A 22848-nucleotide genomic window follows, 5' to 3' on the forward strand; every position below is an offset into this window, starting at 1 on the left:
CCATTTGATGAACATTTAATGAGCTTAAGAACTGAAATAAAAACAACAAAATATAAATTTAGCCTCCGGGTGTTGTTAATCCCCTCATTCTCCTTTTATAAATCTGCTCTGGATTTTTTTTAATGGTATATTATCTTTATATTTCAATAAGACTAATAATTACCGAATACCACTGTTCCTACGTTAGCATTTCTAGCTAATGCTAACACCAGCTAACACCAATTCGCTTACCTGCTAACAATGATAATGCTACTTTGCTAGTATTTATAAGAAAATGTTTGCAGAGTTCACTGTCCCAAATGAAAATGTGAGTATGCTAACATTTGTTTAATGTTTATTACAACAACATATGCACGGAACTTGGGGAAAAAAGCATTTTCTTCTTCAATGCTTCTTATACTTGGAACAAATTACAACAGGATCTGAATCTGTGCAGCTTAACTGGACTGAAGGGTTTTAAACAGATTCTGAGGATGATGGAGAAAGCATTATGGGATGGCTGTTCCTGCTCTTAATGTTTTATTGCTACAGTCTTTTATTTTATTTTTACTTGTAATTTTCCAGTTATTATTATCCAGAATTGTAATAACTATATACTATGTTTAAACAAGTTGTAGTTTTTTATGGATATTTAAAACAGGACGATCTTGAAAATGAGAGCTCGTGTCACAGTGAGATTATTGTGAACAATGTATTTAAGTTTTGCTAATAAGCACTAAATGCAAAGTGATGAAGTGACTTTCTTTCTGTATACAAATTGGAAAATAAAATAAAAACTGGCAGAACCAGAAAACACAATGTTTGTCAATTCGTCTGTCTCTCCATCCATCCAAATTTTCTTACTGTTATATGAGAAAGCAACTACTGTATGCCACTCATCACAATCAGTCAGAATTTAGTATAAGTGAGGAAGACAGTTGAAATAGTTGGAAAAAGAATGAGTGCTTCAACAAACCATGGAAACTATAACAATAAAGGGTGTATTCTGAAAGTGTGTGTGTGTGTGTGTGTGTGCGTGCGTGCGTGTGTGTACGTTTATTTTATAAACAAACAAGTAGGATTTGAGTGCACCATACGAGACCACAACCACCTTCTCTTGGCACCAACTCCTCCTCTGTTGTGGTTCCTGTCAAAAACAAAAGGTCCGTATTCCATCTTTTCAATAGAGCCCTAAATAGCTGGCTCTCTTTGGAATGACTAGCTTCAGTCTGACGTCCACGATCCAACACGCAATCTGGGCCTGCTCACTGAGAGCGCTCACCGAATTTATGAAACATATTATATAACTTATTATTCAGGAAATGTGCATGCATATTTTATAAGACGCAGAAAACGCGAAGCTACAAACAAAAATAATTCATCTGTCCTTGAAGCTGGGCTTGCAATGCATTCTAGACTGATTTTCAAATACAGGTCTGCTTCCAGGAAGGGTGGAGCACACCGTGAGATCTTCCAAGTAGACACCAAAATTGCTATGGAGGGTGATGACAAGTATTAAGCATTTACCCACATTCACCATTAAATACAAGGCACAGTTTACTTCACTGTTTTTTTAGTATGTGTGTAATTACCATATATTTGGCTTCAGGAGCATAAAACCTGTCATTAGTGTTGCATGCAGACAGTTTGTCCTCAAACCGGAAGGTGGCTCCCTGACAAAGACCGGTACTGCTGAAGAGTGTGTGTACTGTAGGCATGTATATGCAAGCATTGTGCTGTTTCATATTTGGAGTAGGTTGAAGTATATTTATATACATTTATATAATTTTTTAGCAGGCTTTTTCCCTATAGTGGTTAAAGTTTTAGTTTCTCATCGAAGTTTTTTCAGATGCGGATGAATTGCTTAGAGAAACATACAAAAAATATGGTGCAAAGAGCCACTTCATCCCAGCATGCAAACATCACCTTATAGATGAAGTAAGTGAAAGTGAAAGAGAAAGTGAACTGCAAAATTGATCCAGGTATCTTACAGGATGTCAAGGTGGCTGTGCAGCTGGAGCTCAGCAGAAGTTCTAAGCACCAAGCCAGAGCCTTGGACATTAATCCTGCAGAGATGCAATGCATCTCTCACCTTGAGAGAGCCTTCAATGCTTAGCACAAATGATACGGCAGAACTAAACCAGTTCTGTGAGAAGCCCAGAAGTCTGACTTTCAGGTCTGACTAGCAGCTAACAGCAACATTTAAATGTTTATTTGGTTTTGTTTAATGATATTATTGTAATCAGGAAACTTGTTGTGTTGCATTAGTTTAAGAGCACTGTCTTTGACTCAGATCCCATTCTACAAAAAACCAGTTTTTCTTTTAACTGTACTCATAAACCTGCAAGGCGAAATACAAACGTAGATCCAAGGCTATGATATTTCTATACTTTTCTAACTGTCGGCAGATTCCTGTGAACAAAGCTGTTACTGCTATCAGCCCATCACAAGTACAAAAAAAGGAAAACAAAATGTTTGAATTGCATAAACGACAAAAACTTCCTGGTCTGAAAAGTAAAACCAATACAGAAGTGCCTTTGTATATCAGAGTCAAAAAGGAGGATAAAGAAAGGAATGCTTTACAGTGCGACTGACAGGTAATAAGCATATGAGAGAAGCACATCAAGTCTTCACAAAGCTAAGCAACATCACAGTGACTGCATCACCTCTTCTATACAATCTATGGGTTCTCCTTGAAGAGTTGCCTCATGTTGTTAGAACTAATGGAAGTAGAGTTTCTTTTTAAGCTTGTATAAGCTTTCATATTCAATTAGCCTTAATATTTGGGCCTGAGCCAGCAATTCTATTTCTAAACATTACTGCAGTAATGTCAATGCATTATTCATGTTCAGTAATTTTATGTCCTTCAAGACGGCATTTCTATAGTTCCCTGAAATATTTCAAACAGTGATGGCTTATCTGCAGGGGTAGGGGTATGGTTGGAACAGCTGATCTGATCCAAAGCACTGGCCTAAGTGAGCCCCACTCATTCGACGTGAATTAAATCAGTTGTTGAAAAGGCAGGCCTGAGCCTCTCCCTGATCTGTGACAAGGCTCTGGTGTCAAGTGCTGCGCGGTCTCTGCAAAGGCTCGTCATAAATGCAAATGAGCCCACAGAGGTTGTTGACTTAACTGCCTGTTGGCCTGGTTGTTCAACTAACTTGAAGCTAGTTTTGTCAGACTCGCTCGTTAGCTGACTAGTGTAGCAGTTAGCTCAGCTGGCTCTCCGATTCAAGCGGTTTTCTCCGCACTATTGTGGAAACAGGTTGTGTGCATTGTCTTTGGACAAAGAGGCCATACACAGCTGACAACAAAAAGTGGCATCAGCGCAGGAGAAAAAAACAAAAACACTGCAGGGGAGCGAGGGAGCAGAGGAGGAGGGGTGGAGAGATCCCAAGGCCTTTTACTGAGAAGTACAAGGAAGCAGATATTCCACTTAATTTGAGTCAGAACATTACGGGAACACGCTGGTGACACAGCAGTTCTGATTATCTTACTATCTTACTTGCTTATATGTGCGTCAACTTAATCAGCTCCAAAATGGGGATCTTCAAATAACCTTCTAGCAGGTTTTATCAAAGTGAAATAGACACAACAGGAAGACTGAATCTCTGTAAAATAATGATACTAAGAAACACTTGTCTCAGTGGAATTCACCGCATGTCTCGTTTCTTTTAAGAATTCAAATCCTGGTATTTATGGAAATAAATCCCACAAAATTCACAAAGTCAGAGCTTCTAGATTTTTCTCTCAACAAAAGTACAAACATTTCCAATGCCACTCTACCAAAGACCAATTATTAAAAGTCAAATAAACAAACATACTGTGTTTCTGTGCAAAATATCAAAAATAACAAACTGAGCTGCCTCCTCTAAACAGTGCATGTCAATTATCAGTGGTATCCACTGAATGTTAAGTGTCCTTGTAGTTTTCGCTCAGTTCTGGAGCCTGCTGGCTGCAGGGAGGCCTGCTGAGAAGGACCGGCCATTTCTCGTTAATCTCGGAAGGAATTTTTTTCTGCACTGCCAGAAGCACTCAGACATGATTAGGGAAAGAGAAAGGAAAAGGCAGAAGAGGCCGGAACAAAAAAAGTAAGAGAAATTAAGACAGCGATGAAGTGAATGACTGGAGAAGAAGATGGACAGAAATCAATGAGAGAGACACAGACACAGAGTCAACAGCAGGAAAGACAAAACCCCACCCTGATTTCAGTAAAAGCAGGTTAACAGCGAGCTGCTTGTTAAAAAGAAGTAGTGATGACAGTTGAAGGCCGTTGGTCTAATTTGCCTGCCAATCAGAAAGCACAATTGTACAACACAAAGACACCTATTGTCTTATGAAAGAAAACCTGGCCCGGGGGTTTAGACTGTAAATAAAGTTGCACTTCATCTATATGTAGCACGACTGTAATGATACAAATCATTTGCCTGCACCTTTCAAAGGTACAACAGTCAATAGAGAGGGAGAGGGAGAAAAAAAGCGGCATGCATCTAAACTCGATTTCTGCAGGCTCATAAATACAAGCAGAGATGGAAGCTTGATAAAACTTACTCTCTTCCTCATTCGCGTGAACAAACGATGCTGCTCTCGACAGAACATCCAGTGGCGTCTCCATGCTTGGATGCCTGCAGGGCAGAGAGGAGGGCAAAGTGTCAAAACTCTTTAGGGATCACTATTTGTCAGTTTAAGCAAACAAAAAAAGGAGTTAATATTTAATTTCCTTAAAAGCTCCAAAACTGTTTCAAAGTCTCATGGTGCACTAAAGTAAAAATAAGAAATCTGACTGCTTTAACTGATGCAGAATATAAATATAAAAGATTCTCTCGTTTTTTCCTCATTATATTACAAAATGTTGCTTCTCTACTCATCACTAAGGTGATTGTGCTTAGTGTTCCTTTAGCACAATCACCTGTCTAAGACTTTGCCTTTATACTAGAATAGTCTCACCTGATTTAGGTATAAATATAAAATATAATAACAAAGACATTGTAGTCAAACATTGCAAGCCAGTGTTTAATAGTTGCGTCCTTTCAGCACTTGCTAATGAAACAAACCAGCCTTTACACAAAACAGAAATAAAAATGCAAATTTCTTACCATTGCTGTCAAATATATACTGTCGTCAATATTGATATGTTTATTTTTTTTATTTATTATTTATAGGTGAGGTAGGTGTGTTGAGAATCTTAGCCGCACACACTGGACCTTTCCCTTTTGCAATAAATGATATATTCCCAGTGAGCGTGCTTAGACTACGAGTGTCTTTGGTGCATGAATGCTGAGGGTCTACCAAGTGCACATGTGCAACTCCTCAAAGATAACCATAACCCTGAAGTGAAACGTTTACAAACTCTCTTAAAAGGCTACTTTAAATGCAATTTGGAGCAAAGTAAAGCGTGCAATTAATCATGTGATTAACATTAAACAAATCAAACACTCTTTAAATGGCTAAAATGTCTTTGTTTAGTTGATGTCTATTTCGTGGTTATAAGTGGACTGTGTTTTTAACTTTACAAGCTTTTATTTTGTTGATACTTCTATCGTTTATGTCATTAGACTGTGAAAATTATATCAACATATGGGTGTCAAATATATGACTCATGGGCCAGAACATGCTGCCAAAGGGTTCCGTTTGGCAAACTGGATTGATTTAGAAAAAAATATATATAATAACAACAAAATTAGCTGCAAAATAATTACATTTTTTGGGAAAACACACTGCTTTTCCTGGTGTGGGGATGGCAGCATTGCTATACAGCAGAGAAAATGTATGGAAAGACTTCCAGAGCTCCAAGAATTCTTTAAATTATTAAATACTAATCTATTTTTCTGTGTTTTTAAGCTCCATGACACTCTATATGTGAAGGTTCACTCTAAATTGTGATGCACATGTAATTACTGAATGTATTACTATTATCAAAAACATTATGATACAATGGATTTACTGGTCCAACTCGCATGAGATCAAACCGGACTGTATGTGGCCCGTGAACTTAAATCGGCCCTATAATACCAGATCATAATCATTAAAAAAGCCAGGTGCGTTCATTAAAATTCAAAATTATATGAATGTTGTTTCATTGTACTGATCAGACTTGAGATCACATGTGTGACTGGTCCTTAAGAGAGTCTTTGTTGCGATCCAGCTGATTGTCAATAAGCCTTTCACTTTTGGGCCAAGTTTGGGATTAAGAGTTTGCTGCACTGACAGCAAACTCTTAATCCAGATGGATTGTGAAAGTACCTTCAAACACTTGTGTGGTCTGCGAGCCTCAGTCATCAACATGAAGAAAGCATGACCTACAATATATATCATTTTTTGCTATCTTGTCCAGTAGTCGTTCTATAAAATAATTATGTTACTGTCATTTATCATCAGCAGTAGTATGTATAAACCAGCCATCTGTCATTCCTGATGTAATTACACTTCATTATTACCACTTAGAGCTTTTTTATTCACTTTAGAGTTTTCATATTCTTATTCAGACACAGAGTTTTGTTTTCTTAGGATTAATTTTTTATTTCTCTCCTACAGTGTTGACTAGCTGAGCTATGAAAGGTATTTGTGTATTAAAAAAATGCTCCAGCGCATTTCTCTTCCCTCTTTCTGCATCCCTAGGATACCTTGTTACTCAAGGAAAACAGAGTATCAAGCATTGTTACTACTGAAAAGTAGCCCGTACTACGACTTCAAATCAAACCGCAAACGCAGCAGGGTTACGCGGGGATACCTCGTTACTACACGGTGGTGAGCGTAAAGGAAACTCGACAAGCATTTGATGGGACAGGTCTGCGCTGAAAAAGAAAAAAAAAGCCGAATATAATGGTAGCAAGTGCGTCCACTTTTATTCCCACCGGTGAGAGTATTTATATCGGTCTGACTCAGTGCTTCCTTAACAGCGGTCCCTTAAGATGAACCCTATCCAGGAAGGATTAGAGCAAAAGGATCTGCACTGAACTCTGCCTGGCACTGGAGAGGAAACGCATAGCCTCTTGATATTGATAAGCTTTCACTCATTTCCTCCACACTCACTGCAAACAAGTGAAATCTCTAAAGGAAAAGCGTGTGGCCGAAAGCATTATAAAGTTTGGGAACCCGCCAGCACTGCTTCATATCGTGAATGAAATGTTTCAGCCCTATTTTTAACCGCTCCAATACACAGGCTTCATTTACAAGCTTAATATTACAGGGGGAAAAGGGTCCAATATTTGTCCTTCGCAGCTTAGATAAACACTGCACTCTCACACTACTGGGGGGAAAAACAAAAACGAAACAATGTCAGTGACACACAACTTCATGTTTGGCAGCACATACCTCCTTCAAGCGCCACTTTGGTATCTTCCAGAATGATAGCGTCCACACAAAAATTAACCGAAATAAAACATATGGTCCCAAAAAGAGTGCCAGAAAAATAAAAAATAAAAAAACTGAAGCCGCGACTGAGCGGTCCCGTACGAGGCCAGACAATAGTAGCAGAGCTGTCGGGACAAACTTGCTTGTAAACGAAGAGGAGGAGGAGGAGGAGGCAGGGAAGGGAGGGAGAGAGTAGGAATGCCTGGAATGATGGAATTCAGTTCCTAGCAGGTGGTGAAAGTGAAGCGCGCTGATTGGCGAAGGACGGGAGCAGTGATATCAGCATATATTATGATAATGACGCATTGCATCACATCCTCTGGAGGTTTGTATCCCCTGCTGTCACTGCGTGCAGCATTATTAGGTCTTACTCTGAGACTCGGAGATTGTGAAACGGTTAGTAGGTGACTCAAGGGCACGTTTACACCCGCGCACAGTGCGAGTGTTAACCAGTGAGAATGGGGTGTGGCAAGTATTTAGACGTACTGACATGAGACGGGATATTTTAACTGTCAAAACTGTGTTTCTGACACCTTTTTTTATATTACCGGGTCGAGAGGGAACAAATTTTATGTACTGTTCAATTAATTCATAGAGCACATTATAAAAAACACCAAAGAGTACATGAGTACACTGGATGGCTTTGGAAAATATGAAGGAAGGGATATATTTTTAAATGTTCCATGTACTTTAGTAGCTTTTTTCTGCTGATAAAGACCCTCCCATGGTCATACTACACCAACGTATATAAGTAATAGATAAACAATGAATTGATGAAAAGGTTCTTGTTTTTTCAATGTGCACTTTAGAAATTTCAGGGGTTCTTTGTTGGGGTTTTTTGTTGTTTGTTTTTTACAATGGGTGCACATAAAAGGGGCATATTCTATGAAATAACACAACGCTTTGTTCTATAATTACAGGGCAATCTGGGCAGTAAGCTACAGCAACCCTTCCTGTTTTTTCTTTGTCTTATAGTACGATATCACAGGGATAAAATGTGTAGTTAACCTTCTTTACCCTGTCAGAAAGGGGAATTTCACTGGCTTGACCTACTTAAGCTCAAAGTTGGTTTGTGTTTGACATCTCTGCTTTATTAAGAAGTTTACAAGTTGGCATTCGGACGTGCTATGATGTACGCTTTGGAGACGGTGGCATTAACAAACGACAGGAGGCAGTGTTGGAAATGTTAGGGTTTACACTGGGAGTGACCAGGAGGAGCACAATTGGATCTAAAAGGGCCGTTTGAGTACAGAACTCATTGTTATGTTCCTGAAACCAGTTTGAGATGATTTGGTCTTGGCGAGCTTGGGTGGTTGGTAATAAGAGGCCTAAAGCGTGTCTAAAAAATATCCTCAGCACCATGACACCTTGATATAGGGCAGGATGGATCCATGCTTTCATGCTGTTTACACCAAAATTTTGCCCCTACAATCTGAGAGTTAATGAAATGAACAAAACTATGGAATATCGCCATAAAACCCTGAACTCAATGTAAAAAGAAAAGATAAGAAACAAAACAAACAAAAGAGGAAGTATGGTTAGTTTTTGTAAGAAGCTACAAGCCAAAAATATTTACTCTCATAGGGTTCTGAAAATGTAGCAATATAACACTGCACAGGAAAATTAACTGCAGTTGTATAAATCTAGCAACTTACTTTCCTACACTAACAGCAGTGTTGGTCGATTTGAGGAACTGCAAAAACAAACAAAAAGGTGTTTAAGCACAGGTCATTAATAATGCAGTAAAAGTTCAAATAGTGTCTCGATGATTCATATGTGGCAATTACTGAAGTATGCGTCATGATAAGTGCAACTAAAACACGACAGTATGACTAACTGATGTTGCTCTTTTATGATTGTACTATACTATGATGGAACAAAGGACCTTTATGCTTTTTAGTTTAAAGAAGTTCCCTTTGTAATTTGGATTTTAAGAAGAATTAAAGCAAATATGTTAGGAAAAGCTTTTGTGATTAATTTTATATCCATGATTATGACTGAAGCTCAAAGATATTGTATTTAAACATAAACTATATGGGCAGTTATTTTGGGGAAATACCTATATCCTGGAATATGTACTCATTTTGAGCTTGTTCGGTGTCTGTCTTGCTTGTCTATGATACAAAAATGCAAATTCAATTGAAACAAAGAATAACATTTTTCTTAATCCTTAAATCATCCTAGGGGAAGAGGTAGGGTATACCCTGGACTAGTCCATCGTGGGGCTAACACAAACAGATAGGGACTCACTCTCTCACATATCGACACAAACCGAGAATTTAGAATCACCATTAACCGAAAAATCTTGTCTGGACTGTGGTCGCAACTGGAGGTACACTGAGCCAGTTAATCCAATTTAAAAGACCAGCAATTTTTTAAAAAGGAGTGTTTAAATAAAACGAGGTCATAGGATGCAAGAAGCCAGAAATAACATTCCTAAACATGGCTAAATAAAATCATGCCACAGGAGAAAAAGTCTCAATTGATGTTATATTAGAAATTTTATTAAAACAATTTCTTTCAGCTGAATTACACTACAGGCCTGTTTGTAAGGAACCAATCAGTGCATCTTCCCAATAAAAGGTTCAGGTTTCCATTACAAGCTAAACCAAATAATAAAGTCAGTGAATAAAGACACACAGACTAAAGAGTTGAACATTAGAGATCTTTGGTGAAATGTGTAGGGAAATAAGTGTGCCATCCTCGTGAGGACTAGTTTGTGTGTTAGACTAGTGGAGTGAGGACGTTTCAGCCGATAATCACTTCTTCTTATCCTTTTAAAGGCCTGGTTGAGGCTCAAGACTTAGTTTTACAGTTGAAGTGTTAGGCACTGAGATGGGATGGCTATGGACACGGTAGAGGGCTCAGGAAAGCGTTATGTCACAAATATCCACACAAATATGGGTGTTTGTCACACAGATCCAGCCACCTGACCTGTTGATAGCACCGTTCACAAAGAAAACTCAACACAACACTGACCTTGATTCAGAAGACACACATGCGACCAAACCTATTCCTTCACAAAACTTGAGGTACAGGTTTCAAGTTCTTAACACTGATTTTGGGCTATTTTTACTGCATGGCCTTTAAAAGTAGTCCATTCAGACCTTTCAGTATGTCATCAGTCACTGTAGTCCATCATCCAGAAAAGCTAATCTGTACTACCGGCAAATGTCAGCCATTACTCAGTCCAACTTAGAAAATGCCACCCTTTATTCATGAATTATATGAATTTAATGAGGGCTCAAGCACAGATGGTTCGTATTTTTCCACACACTGCCTTACACCTGGTCATAGGTCGCATACGTAGACACTACAGAGTGATACAACCATAGGTTAGGGTGTGATTGTTCTAGATGGGGTTTTAAAAAAGGACGGGCAGCATTAGATTGTCAGACTGACAGTAACAAAGACGAACAAGTTCCTGGTAAACTGACAAGGTCAAGACATCTGAGAGACCGACGGCTTCCTCCTCCCGCCCTTCCACATCTTCATCAGTTTTTTGGAGCTGTAGGATACAGTCTTCCACAATCCTGGAGGAGGGAAAGGAGCACACAGACCACCCATTAACATGCATAACATAGTTCTTTTATATCACCCCAATCATTTTTTTTTTAATACTCTAGATTGTGTGTAGAATAATCAAACGATATATGATAGGTACTGAGCTTTGGAGGTCTTGTTAGGCAGGTTGTCTTTAGAATGCACCAGTTTGACCAGTTCCCCCTGTCTATCTTCAGGTAAACCATTCATCTAGCTGTGGCGTACACACAGACACAATACACAGTACATAATATAAGATTTCTTACCAGCTGTAGCAATGCCTTTGATACTCTGTGTTATACTGGAGGATTTCACAATGGATGAGATACCTGGGAAGCAATAGAAACAAGCTCAAACATGTAATTAAAACACACTTAATATCTGTTTCCATGACCCATTTCTTCCTCCCTCACTGCCTCTGCTTATGCAAACGTTCCTCTAAAGAGAACCGATCCCATTTCTTCGTCATCTTTCTTCTCTACCTTGTTGCACAACTGTTCCACAGTCAGGATCCTGAGCCACCTGGAGCAGGATCTCTTCCACATCCCGGTTCTTCCCTGGAGGATCAACCAGCTTTGTGATCCTTTGTTGGAGAGTCCGAGGTAACGCCATCAGCTGAGTAAATTGGCCTTCTGGGCTTTTGTCAACCTTCAGGAAAACATACAAAAATAAATGAACAGAGATACATATAGTTGGCCATTGATCATTAAACTGACCTCACGGCCCACTGCTCGTTAGTGGTGCTAGTTTCAGTCTTTATGAAAATATACCGTTTATAAAGATTTGAAAACCTGACTGAAGAAGTCACCTGGGTGAAACAAAACGTTTCTCCCACTGAGCAGTCCAGATGAACACAATCAGCTTTCAGTGATAGCTGGCAGAATAGCTCTATAGGTGCTTTACATTGTAACTATTAGGAATGAAGGTGCATTTTTACTTTTTTGTCATCTTTTAAAGTATGCTTCTGTAGAAGTTTATTCAGAAATCAGAGTCATTGGGGATCTCTGCAGCACTGTAAATTAAGTAAATTTTTTTAAAAGTTAAAGAAAAAAAACAAACAAACAGCCAATGCATCTCTGATCTGCTGTTATCAGACATAACCTAAGAGGCATTTTGTGTTCACAAAATTGGTCCTATTGCTCCAAAATATTTATTTACAGCTGCGAAGCTCAACATGACATATATAGGTCAATATAATTCACTAACTTCAATTATTTTAATACAAAATATGGCTTTTAAAAAGTATGTATTAAGCTTTGATGAATAGGTAATGGTTTTATGATCTGATCTGCACATCAACACGTGCACACATAGGCAGCTGCTAATGCTAATGGTTGCATAATATTACTGTAACCTCACTGAAAACGTGCCAACAAAAGCAGCAAAGGCAGCGCCTTGCATGTTGCCATGTGTCATGCTTTTTTTTGTTTTGTTTATAAGTGGGCTCATGTTTACATTGCAAAACTCCCCATCTTGTAACAGATGACTGCAAAAGATATCACACATACAAAGACATACACATTTCTTGGCTCTTCTTCTCGTAATCGCTCATTTTCCTGGGCAGAGTCATTTCTCAGGTATTCAGTGTTTCCTTGGAAAAACAGGGAGTGGTTGCAGCATTTAAAAAGTACACAGATTTGACTGCAAAGAAATTTGCCATTTATTGAGTAGACACACAGTTACCACACTATACCATTAATTACTGTATGTAAAATAATAAGGGAGACTTTTAGTGTGAAAATCTATTTGTGTATTTCACAAAACAGGCACGACAGCTGGATAATTTCACTTTTTATAAAAGGTCCAAAGGCACTTTAAAGAATTTATCCATCTTGTTATATTTCTGGAAATATGTCGGTAGCTGTTGTTTCATGGTATTACATTTCAACGCTTAATAAGGACAATTTCTGAGGTACAGCACTTCAGTTTATTCAGCTGACACTCTGTAAAAGTACCCAATGTCCAAACTGAGCTGTGTTGCTCAAATATCAGAGATGCTGAAAGAAAGTGTGTATTCTTCTGGTGCCTGTTTACAGTATCATACCTCAAGTTTTCCTTGGTGAGGTTTGTAGACCACTTGAGGGCAATCTCTTAAGATGTTGCTATACAAAACCCTGAAGTGTTGAATGTTGTCTTTGACGATATTGGCCACCTTGGACTTATCCTCTCCAAGCACCATCCTAAAATCCCCTTCAGAGGAGCAAAAAATAAATAAATAAATAAAAAATAACACTTCAGTTTGCCTAAGTCAGGTGTAATACAGAATATTTGCTGTTATCTGCTTTAATTTTCAAAATATGTGTCTAATTCCCAGAAGTAGTAAGACAGTCATTAGCACACTCATAATCATCTCCCATAACAACCTGGAGTGTTACACAGCACTGTCATTGTACGCACACTCTTTGCTTTAAGACACTGAAAGCCTCATGATGAGGATAACATGTGTTGACTTCAAGCCATTTCACTGCATATTATCAGGAAAATTAAAAAGTTTAATTAAAAAGATGTTGAATAATTCTGAAGTCTTCTGAGCAAGCAGTATGTTTTTCTAAACTACAAAAGCTGGAGCACTACAGCTTGGATATTAATCCCTGTGTTGACTCTGAATAACACAAGTAAGCAGTAAATGTGTACACATGGGAGAAAAAGATCAGAAAGAGAAATGGTCTTATTCTGATCTAAATCTGCAACTTGAAAGTAACTATGAAAGTATGCAATCTTCTTAAGCTCTGTGTGGTTTTATAAATCTGCTTACCAGCATAAGAAAGACCAGCTATCTGCAGGAAAAGGTCTTCCTCAGTGAAGCTCTCTGGGAGCATCAGGAAGGAAGCAGTCACAGCGCTCTTCAGGTTGGCGACCAGGGCAGTGCGGAGCTTTCGGCTCTCACTCTGGACCAGCAATCTCACCTAAACACAAGTGCAGACCAATGCAGTACGTTATCAGGAGAACTAAACGTGAATGCAACAAAAACATTGTTCTAAACCCTTGCATCCCATTTCAGATTACACATTACAATAATTATTCTAATAAATGTAAAACAATCAGCATAGTTTGTCTGAGGGTTCAATAACAGTCCAATCTAGATACCAACCGGTTTGTGCAGGCGCCCAGCTACATACATGGTCTTCCAGTGTATCAGGTCGTTAATCAGAGAGTCTGTACTTATTACCCCATATTTTATTATCTGAGAACAGGAGAAGAAATATGCAGTTAATAAATTAAACCCACAAAAACCTCTTAAAGTAAATGCACATCTGAACATGCTTGCATCACCATAAACAAATGAATGATTTTTGATTCAGACATGCATTTTGTATAGAGGTGATCCTATAAACTAACCAACAAAGCAACACAAAACACCATCACTGCTGTGACAAATTCACAGGTTATGTGAGGAGTTTTGTGTCTGTAGTTAGAGCAGGGCACATTGATGGTGCACACATAGAGAAAACTAGAAAAGACCTACAGATGTGTTTAGGTTTATGAGAATTAAGTCATTTACCCTTCCATCCACAGGCACCAGCGTGTTGTAGTACACCGAAGCTCCGTGATCATTTTGTATGGAGCTGATTACTGTGGGACCCAGCAGCTTGAGGATGGAGTAGTGTTTGCGATTCTGCAGCAGATTCATGGTGTGCCACGTCACCGGGTCGTCCACCGCAAACACAAAGTCCAGCATGTTTTTCTGCGTGTATCAGAGGACAACAGAGGATCGAAAGCATTTCACTACATCACAACTTCAAACTGTTAAGGAACAACTTCATAGGTATCGCAGTGTATTGTGTGATTTTGTGGTAACATCAAATCAAATCAAAATTTATTTATATAGCACATATTAAAACAACAGTGTTGACCATAGGGCTTCACAGTCAGTAAAAACACGAGACAATTAAAACAAACAATAAAACAGGACAACAAACAATAGGTAACAACACAATAAGCTAGAACAGCCAACTAGTTAGACTCAAAGGCCAAAAGTAAAAAGATAAGTTTTAAGACGTGATTTAAAAGACTGGATAGACTCGGCAGTACATATTGTACATGCATGTCAGAAATATAAGAACAATCCATAGTTACACGTGTGCAAAAAGTTGTGATGTAATACACAACATGGTGTTTACATCACTGAAAACAATTTGATGTCTTCATTTTTTTAAAGACTGTACAATGGTTTGAAGTATTGCAGTGTAATGCCTCAGGAATTATCTATGTTTACATAATGATAGGACTGTTATGCACAAACAGCCTCATTCATGGACAAATATTGAGTCCATGTCCCAACATACACATTTTCACTGATGTGTGTAATATTATAGGGAATACAGCAGGATAGATGGCTCCCTGCCACAAATACAATGTTGTATAGTTAACTTGCGGATTAAAAATGTGTAAAGTATTTTGTATACAATGCTTACAGTGCAGATTTAACGCCATGAGTACTCAGAAACAGCTATGTCTCTTACCTCCATTTGACCTTGGCTGGTCCCATGCTGTTTAAAAACGCCAGATCCGTAGGCAAACGCTAAGCTGATGTCCTGAGGAAACTGTGACAGTATCCGTCTGTAAAGCACGCTGGTGTTGTGCAGAGCTGGAAGAGTCATTTTGAACTAGCCGAGACACCTGTCCTGCAATAACACGAGCTGGTTAACGGCGGGAAAACCTATTAAATAAGGCGTAAAATATAAACTCGACTCCGTGAAGTATGAGAGACATTTCAGACGGAAGGCCTCAGTGGCACTAAGCACGATCACGGCCAGTGGACAGGATTAAAATGACCCAATTTATCGTTAAACGTCCATCGTGTCAGTTTAGCTCAGCTGTGCACTTCATAGTCGATGAAAATATGCGTCACAGACGCCGCTCCGCACCGGGGGCTGACGGGAGATGTGGTCGGTAATGGGAGGTAAGCAACGGGAGCCGTTAAATTCCCTTTAATCACCCTTAATACACGTGTGTTATAAATTTTACAGAAATACTTGTATATTTCAACGTATTCCTACAGTTTACTACTTGGAAAACAATTTGAAGACGTTTGAACCGCTTTATATTTAGCCAGTAGATGGCAGTTTTCCATTAAGTTTAGCAGGAGGGAATGAGGTCATGCTAATTTCCTATGTGGAGTCGCTTTAAAAAAACTGAACCAGGGGGAGTTTTTATACGTAGTTTCTTTTTCAAAAGTTATAACTGAAGGTTTAGAATGAATTTGGCTCAGTGTGTTACTTCTCTAAAATAATTAAAAGATTGCTTAGGAGTAGTTCTTTCTTTTGTTGTTTCTGTTATAAATAACTGAATCATGGACATGGCTAGAACTGGTGCACAAATGTCTATGGATACATATCACATGAGTTAAAAAAAATATGTTTTCCTTAAACTTACAGAGTTAGAATAATATCTGTGTATGATTCTCAATTAAACTTCCTTTGCTTTCATAGTAAGAACGCATTTGTAGTCCAAAACTTTACCCAGTTAATATAAGATAACTGTGCCAACTGTATCATCATCATTATCATATTATTATTATTAATTATTATTATTATTAGTGATAGAATTACAGTCTGCCAAAAAGTGATTGCGATGTTTCTGTGTGTTTTTATGTCTAATATCGTTGCTTACATTAGTAAATACACTGTATTAAGATAACATCACAGGTAGCAGACATCAATTCATATTGAAAGTGATGATGTTGATCTTTTATACTACCTTTATACTGTCTAGGAGTTGGAAAATCAGCCTTTTGGCTTGTGAAGTTTTTTAGTTGCCTAAATCCACAAACAGCAGAGCCTCAACGAACAAGTTAAGTAATTCTTTTCCTGATACTGCACCGTTGCACAAAATCCTAGGCGGAGGCTATGCAAATACTGATGTAAACGGCAGAACCTATGCAAAGCAGTATGCAACCAAATCAAACATGTTTGTGCCCAGTTCTCCCAAAAAAGCAATATAAGCAGGGATTGTAGCACCAGTGAGCAGTTTTCATTGTTTTTAAACACTCGCTTTCACTTCAGCCCTTGTACATTAGTTTTGCTCTTCTTTGTGGCTAGCAAGGACCAACAACCATGGTGTAAACCAAAGTGCCTTAAGTCTGCATTCTATCATAAGGCCAGCAGATGGCGCTAACTGTGGTTGCAAAAAGCCCCTCTGTAGAAATCAATAGGAAAAAACCTCTGCAAAAATCTTCCTGCTGAGTTTATGGGCTCAGACACTCACTTTGGGGTAATATTGAATTAAAAAAGTAAGTTTATTTTGTAATCAGTGGTCATGTGTTTTAAATTGGGAGGATGATCTGTGGTATGAAACCACATGCTCATGAGCACAGGTCAGACCCATTTTCCTCATTTTTTTGCAACTAAGATGGCGACAGCGGAAAGTTCCAGATCTCTACAAAGTTCCAGATTTCTCAGGATTTTAAAACTGGTCTTCAGAAACCCCTGTGTGATGTCATCAGCTACGTCCACTTTTCAAACTGCTTGTAAAAACCGCACAATAGCCCACAGACCGAATTTCTGTGACAGTAAAAAAGCTACAACAGGTAAACGATTGCCAGCAAAGCTGTCCCTACAGTTGGTGCGCTACAGTATTATGTTCCAGTCCTGAACCTGGCTGCTCTACCACTGAATTGAGGCTGTAGCCCCTCTAACTGGTGTTGGTGTAAGGCTTCGTTCTCATTAACTTTGCCATCTCTGCCTGAAATTCTGGAGTCAGGTCCTGTGGTGTGCGCTCTTCCCTAGGCTGGTACACCATTAGGCCTGAATATGGGTATTATGTGCTTAAAAAAAGATAAAGCAAGAGAAGTGATAGAGCTCCCTTTTTCAGTTTCTCAGTCCTCGAGAGGTATCGACAACGTCTCCTGAAAGTTTCTGAATACAGATCTTTCAAAATTCAACATTTTAAAACCTCAATTTAGAAAGTCAATGTTTCTTTAAATATAAGAACTGTATACAAAAAAGAAAATACCGACTTTCTATGCTGTTTTTGTTGAATTTTGTAGAGATCTGGAACTTACCTTCTCTATTTTTATTCTGCAGATTAAAATTTCCAGTGATTGTTTTGAATGTTAACATAATGAGCAAAATCCAATATGATGCATACACATGGCAACACATACACACACACACACACAGCGGCATGTGCAAATGCATCCACGCACACACTGAGTTATTCAGGTGTATGAATTGCTGCATAAAACCTGCTGCATAATTTGCAGTATGATTTTTTTTTTTTTAATGAAGTCAGCATGAGGTCACACTGTTTTTTTTATTTTCTTTAAAAGCTTGCAACTTGCAGCCAGGACACAGAGCTACCCTTCCTGATCAGTTTAGCCAGTCTGTTGGTGTTACTTGGATCAATAGGACTGTGGTGCAATAAAAACAGACACCATGAAGGTTCTAATGTCAAGCTTTTGCTACACCTGTTTTAGAGCAGTCATTCTGTTATTATAGAGTTGATATAAATCATAGTAAAATAATCACCTCTATACCTATTAGAATAATAGTAATAAAACAAATTCATAAAAATGACCATAAAATTACAACATCTTGAACTAGATTAAATGAGCATTATATCATTGACAGTAACAGAACAGTTAATAAACTGCATGAGCTGGAGCCTAAATCCATTTACCTTTGAATATCCTTGTTTTCTTTTCTGTGTAATGGATTTTTTATTTAATTTGAAGTCAATTTGATTTGTTAGGGTTTTTTGTTTGTTTTTTAAATACATCTGTGAAGTGCTAACCTGAACCCTCATGAAAGCTCTTCAGGGAAAGAATGGAATTGGTTGATCTTTGTGTGGCATTTAAATTTCATATTGAATGTCACATCTTGTTAAAAAAAACAAAAAAAACAAGAAGATAATGTAATTATACTGACAGGATGATGAGGTTTGTTCCTATCAGCTCCTAGACTCTCAGATTGTGCACCAGAGTGTTGTGACTCCAGAGGACAAATTCAATAAAAGCAATTAAAAGCAAATATTGAATTAAATCTACATCAAGAAAGGCTTCACTTACCAGCCTGAAAATTCTCATAATGCTAAAGGGCTGCGAGTTTTTCAGTGTGAGAATCACGTCAAATACAGCGGTGGTGGTAAAAGACAGAAGACTGCTGTGGCTACCATCAATCTTACCCACTGGATTAGCTGCTAGTCGTATGGGTCCGATGCTCACATCTATCTGACTGAATTAATATTGAATGTAGCTACATGACACATCAATGTGTCTGCAGCTCATTATGGGAGTGTCAGGAGTTGGACAAATATTATCTTTTTTGGTGATTGCTGTGAGTCATCTTTTCAGCCAAATGAATATTGATAAGATTAGTGAATCCTGCCTAACAAGCTCTCTCAGTGCATTAAAGCACCTTGTTAAATCAGCAGTGAAGCACCAGAAGGAGTAAAAAAGGTTTATTTTATTTTATTGTAGTATTATTTTTTAAATATTAATGCTATACATGCAGTATATGCTTTCTATTGGCCTGTAGTGATTCTACTTAATGGTTTTGCATGACCTTGTAATTATATTATTGCGTTTAAATAAGATTCATAAAATGTATTCTTTTTTCTATTTCCACAGCTAAACGATCCTTATTAACGGCAGTTAATTTGAATTATTCTGAACACAGATGTCAACTTCTAAAACTGTGTTAGCATTACTTTGTGAGGAAAAGCAGCAGGATTAGTCCATTCAGCAAATGACCATGAATGATACCAGTCCACTGAATGGACAGACTTCGAAGCGGTTGCCTGAATTCAAATGGCACTCTTTTTTAAGAGAAGGCCCTGGTATCTGGTACAAATTGGAAAATGAAGAAGGCAGACAGTTTTTATTATGTTCCTCATAAAGATAATACGATGTCTAATGTAAGAATCCACGCACACACACACTTACTATCCAAGAAAATACCAACAGTTAACAATTCAGATTTCTAAAACAGTTTGAAAGACTAGTAATCATCTATTATTTCTAAATTTATATGCGTGTGCTTTTGTTTCTAGATTCCGCTTCTCGGGAAGCTGCAGTGATTTTTTTATGAGTTTATGAGTTATTGATGCCCAACATTCAAATGACACCTTAAAAGCTTGTCATCCCAGCGCTCTATTGTTTGCTTGAATGAGACTGAGATAAGACTGCGGTAACTTATCTTCGTCGCCTCACCACCCTCACTTTAACACTCCTGATGTGTACGTTCTGAACTGTTTCTTTATTCCATACCTGAAATCAAAATATTGGCATTTAGCAATTAACAGAATCACCTAAATGTGAAAATGTTTTAAGTCAAGACAGGAGCACATGAAGGAGAGTTGGAAAAAGGTCAGTACAGGGAGATTACAGAGGCAGACAGATCGAGATATGCTTTTGTTTCATTTTTCAGCTATTTAAATTTCAGAACAAAATATATTATTAACTGTTCAAATTACCTGTAATTATCCACTGGAAGGTGAAAATTGTATTCCTCTTGGTCTGAATCTGGAGTACTATAGTATTCCTGTAAGTAGTATTCCTGTACAACAGCAGTATAACCAGCATTGCTTGGTAACTTTAGGCTGTAGGGATTATGACTCTCAGTGTTGGGAGCAAATCTGGATATTAGTTAGCCTTATTAAAGAGTACAAGTGCATATAGGGAAATCATGAATATTTTTAGCTGCTCTATTTAATTTAACCAAGTAAAGTTAACCTGTTAAATTGAACAAACAGAGCTAGTTACTTTATTACAAACCACATTTGCTTAACCAAGTTTGCTTGGCCAAGTATAAATTACCCCACTGACCAACCAGCATGGTCATGGATGTCCCTTAAATATTCTGGCTTGTAAGCAGTTTTCATAGGTTTTAGTGTAAGCTTGCGTGTTGCTTAACAGCACTGGCCTGTAATATGGAAAAGTTGTAACACAAGATTATTGTAAAGATACAAAGACCACAGTATTAAAACATATAATAATAGCTCCTCACTTTGTAACAGCTGTACAGCACTGCTGCCTCACAGGAGGAAGGTCCTGGGTTCAAATCTGGTAGTTGAGGTTCTTTGGGGAGTGTGCATGTTTCCCCTGCAGTTATGTGGGTTCCCTTCAGATATTTCAGCTTCATTGCACAGTCCAAAAACACCCTTGTTTTGGTTAATTGGTCTTTAATTGGCTGTAGGTGTGAATGGTTATCTTTCTCTATGTGTGTGCCTTTTGACAAACAGCCAAAGTGTCCAGGGTTAACCGAGCACTGACCCCACTCTGACCCTGAATCTGGATAAGTGCAAAAAATGGATGGATACGTGGACTTTGTGATTAAAATGTACACACACCTAAATGAGAGTACTTTACATCCTGTGTCATCTATAGAGGCCTCAAAATGCTGTGCATGTTTTAGTATTTACTCTGCATTAAATTAAAGAAAAAGGAAAAAAAAATCTTCCAACCTTTTATTCATTTTTAGTAATAAACAGTTGATGCTGAAAGGTTTGTGTAGTCAGTCATGTTCTCTCAGCCCAGTTTCAGTCTCTCATGGGCATTAACTCTGACATCGGTCAAGACAAATATGTATGTAATATTTTTTAGTAGGCAGTATAATTCGTGTGTACAGTAGAGGCAACCGAAAACTTTTATAAATCCCAGTTTTTTAATTATTCCTTTTAATTCCTGCAAATCCTTGACATGAAACTTGGTTGTGACTGTAAAATATTGATTTTGTGTACCCGGGTACAAATTGGTGTGTATGACGGGGTGAGATGAAAAATCGAGTTCAGGGACATGAAACACTCAGTTACAGATTATCACTATTTGGTTCTTAGGGGAAACTGTGAATGGAGGTTTCCAGCTTTTGGCCTAATAAAGTAAAATCTTATCTTTTAAAACAACAGTAAACTAGTTTCAGATGCCACACTGCAGAAAGAGTCCTTCCATGTGTTTTCACAGTATTTCTGGAGATTACCTGAAAATAAGTGCAGTGACTGGAATTAAAGTGAGAAATATCTGTCTTTTTGATTGAAGAATACCTAATTAAGAACTAATTAAACCAAATCAATATTTGTGGTGGTTGCACAATGATTTCCCTACTAAGTGGTCTTGGTGGTGTCCTATAAATTACTGTGAAAGTTCCCAGTGAAACGTCTGCAGCAGATTAAGTGGCAGCCTTTATTCAGACGCCACAGCTTTGAAAGATTAGCCTTGGCAAAGACTCAGACGACAGTTCATCTTGCTGTTAACTGTTGCAAACTTTTTGGTTTTTCAAATTTCTGTCAGTCTGAATCATAGAAGTACAGATCATGCAGATTGGCTGTGAGGCAGTTAATACACTAGCTATAACTACGTGTCTGCACAAACACAAACATGTACAACAAATGACTAACCAGGAGGATCTTCTTCAGCGCTTGCAGGACTGTTGCCATGGAGATTACAATTGCTTCCCATGCCTGGTGGAACATCAAAAGAAAACTCAACGTTAACCAGGCACACACACACAAACGCACATATAACTGCCCGAGACCTGCAGAAGAAGAGCGATACAGAGGCTTCTGATTTTATCTTAGCCCATAAAGGGGTTGCACTGTCACCAAGCATGGATTGGGCCAATATCTCACTCAGAACCAAGTGAAAGTGAACCTTAAATCCACATTTGAGGTAAAAACATACCAGTTTGCAAAACAGTTCAATTAATTAAAAAAAAAAAATAGTGATTATGTGGATCATGTATAGAATCCACTTCCTACTGCTGGCAGATAATAATCATAGCTTTCCTGGGTTGTGCCCCCTTTGTTTTAATCTGAAATTAGGTTTTTCATTCCCTCAGTATTTGCACTCTCATTTATTTTAAAAAGTATGAATTTGAGAAAAATGGCAAAAGTTATTTTAGTGTCTTTACATACAGTTTATGGATGCAGCTTGACAGTCAAGCTTGCTAACTGGTAACTAGCTGGTAACTTAAATGTGGTCACTTTAAAGTTTGCCGCTACAATGCTAGCTGGCTAGCCTATGTGTAGTCATGTCAG

The 22848-nt window shown here is 38.1% G+C and overlaps 2 protein-coding genes across 2 annotated transcripts in view; both read right to left on the minus strand.

Moving 5' to 3' along the window:
* Positions 1–7471, minus strand: part of vgll4b (vestigial-like family member 4b) — a 42286-nt gene extending 34815 nt beyond the window's left edge. Inside the window, exons 1-2 of the mRNA XM_087840808.1 lie at positions 7294–7471; positions 4531–4604 (exon numbers count right to left, since the gene is read on the minus strand). Coding sequence (XP_087696934.1) covers positions 4531–4594 — 64 coding nt within the window. The 5' untranslated portion in view covers positions 4595–4604; positions 7294–7471. The remainder of the gene's footprint in view (positions 1–4530; positions 4605–7293) is intronic.
* Positions 7472–9814: 2343 nt separating this feature from the next.
* On the minus strand, positions 9815–15746 carry tamm41 (TAM41 mitochondrial translocator assembly and maintenance homolog). The gene is made up of 8 exons (XM_006783258.3): positions 15339–15746; positions 14378–14560; positions 13967–14059; positions 13631–13781; positions 12920–13065; positions 11358–11523; positions 11142–11204; positions 9815–10865 (listed from the first exon to the last, which is right to left on the minus strand). Exons 1-8 carry the CDS (start codon positions 15474–15476, stop codon positions 10774–10776), a joined length of 1032 nt encoding a protein of 343 aa, XP_006783321.2. The 5' UTR covers positions 15477–15746; the 3' UTR covers positions 9815–10773.
* Between the last annotated feature and the right edge of the window lie 7102 nt (positions 15747–22848).

This window comes from Neolamprologus brichardi, chromosome 5 (genome assembly GCF_056152115.1).
Source record: "Neolamprologus brichardi isolate AB-2024 chromosome 5, ASM5615211v1, whole genome shotgun sequence".
NCBI classification, from domain to species: domain Eukaryota; kingdom Metazoa; phylum Chordata; class Actinopteri; order Cichliformes; family Cichlidae; genus Neolamprologus; species Neolamprologus brichardi.

Bases quoted from the DNA above. Each gene is read 5' to 3' on its own strand.
- tamm41 (XM_006783258.3), bottom strand. From the start codon at position 15,476: ATGACTCTTCCAGCTCTGCACAACACCAGCGTGCTTTACAGACGGATA. The intron at 14,060-14,377 runs GTAAATGACTTA...TCCTGTTCTCAG, and splicing joins TGGTGCCTGTGGATGGAAGG to ATAATAAAATATGGGGTAAT. The intron at 10,866-11,141 runs GTAAGAAATCTT...TCCCTCCTCCAG, and splicing joins CAAAGGCATTGCTACAGCTG to GATTGTGGAAGACTGTATCC.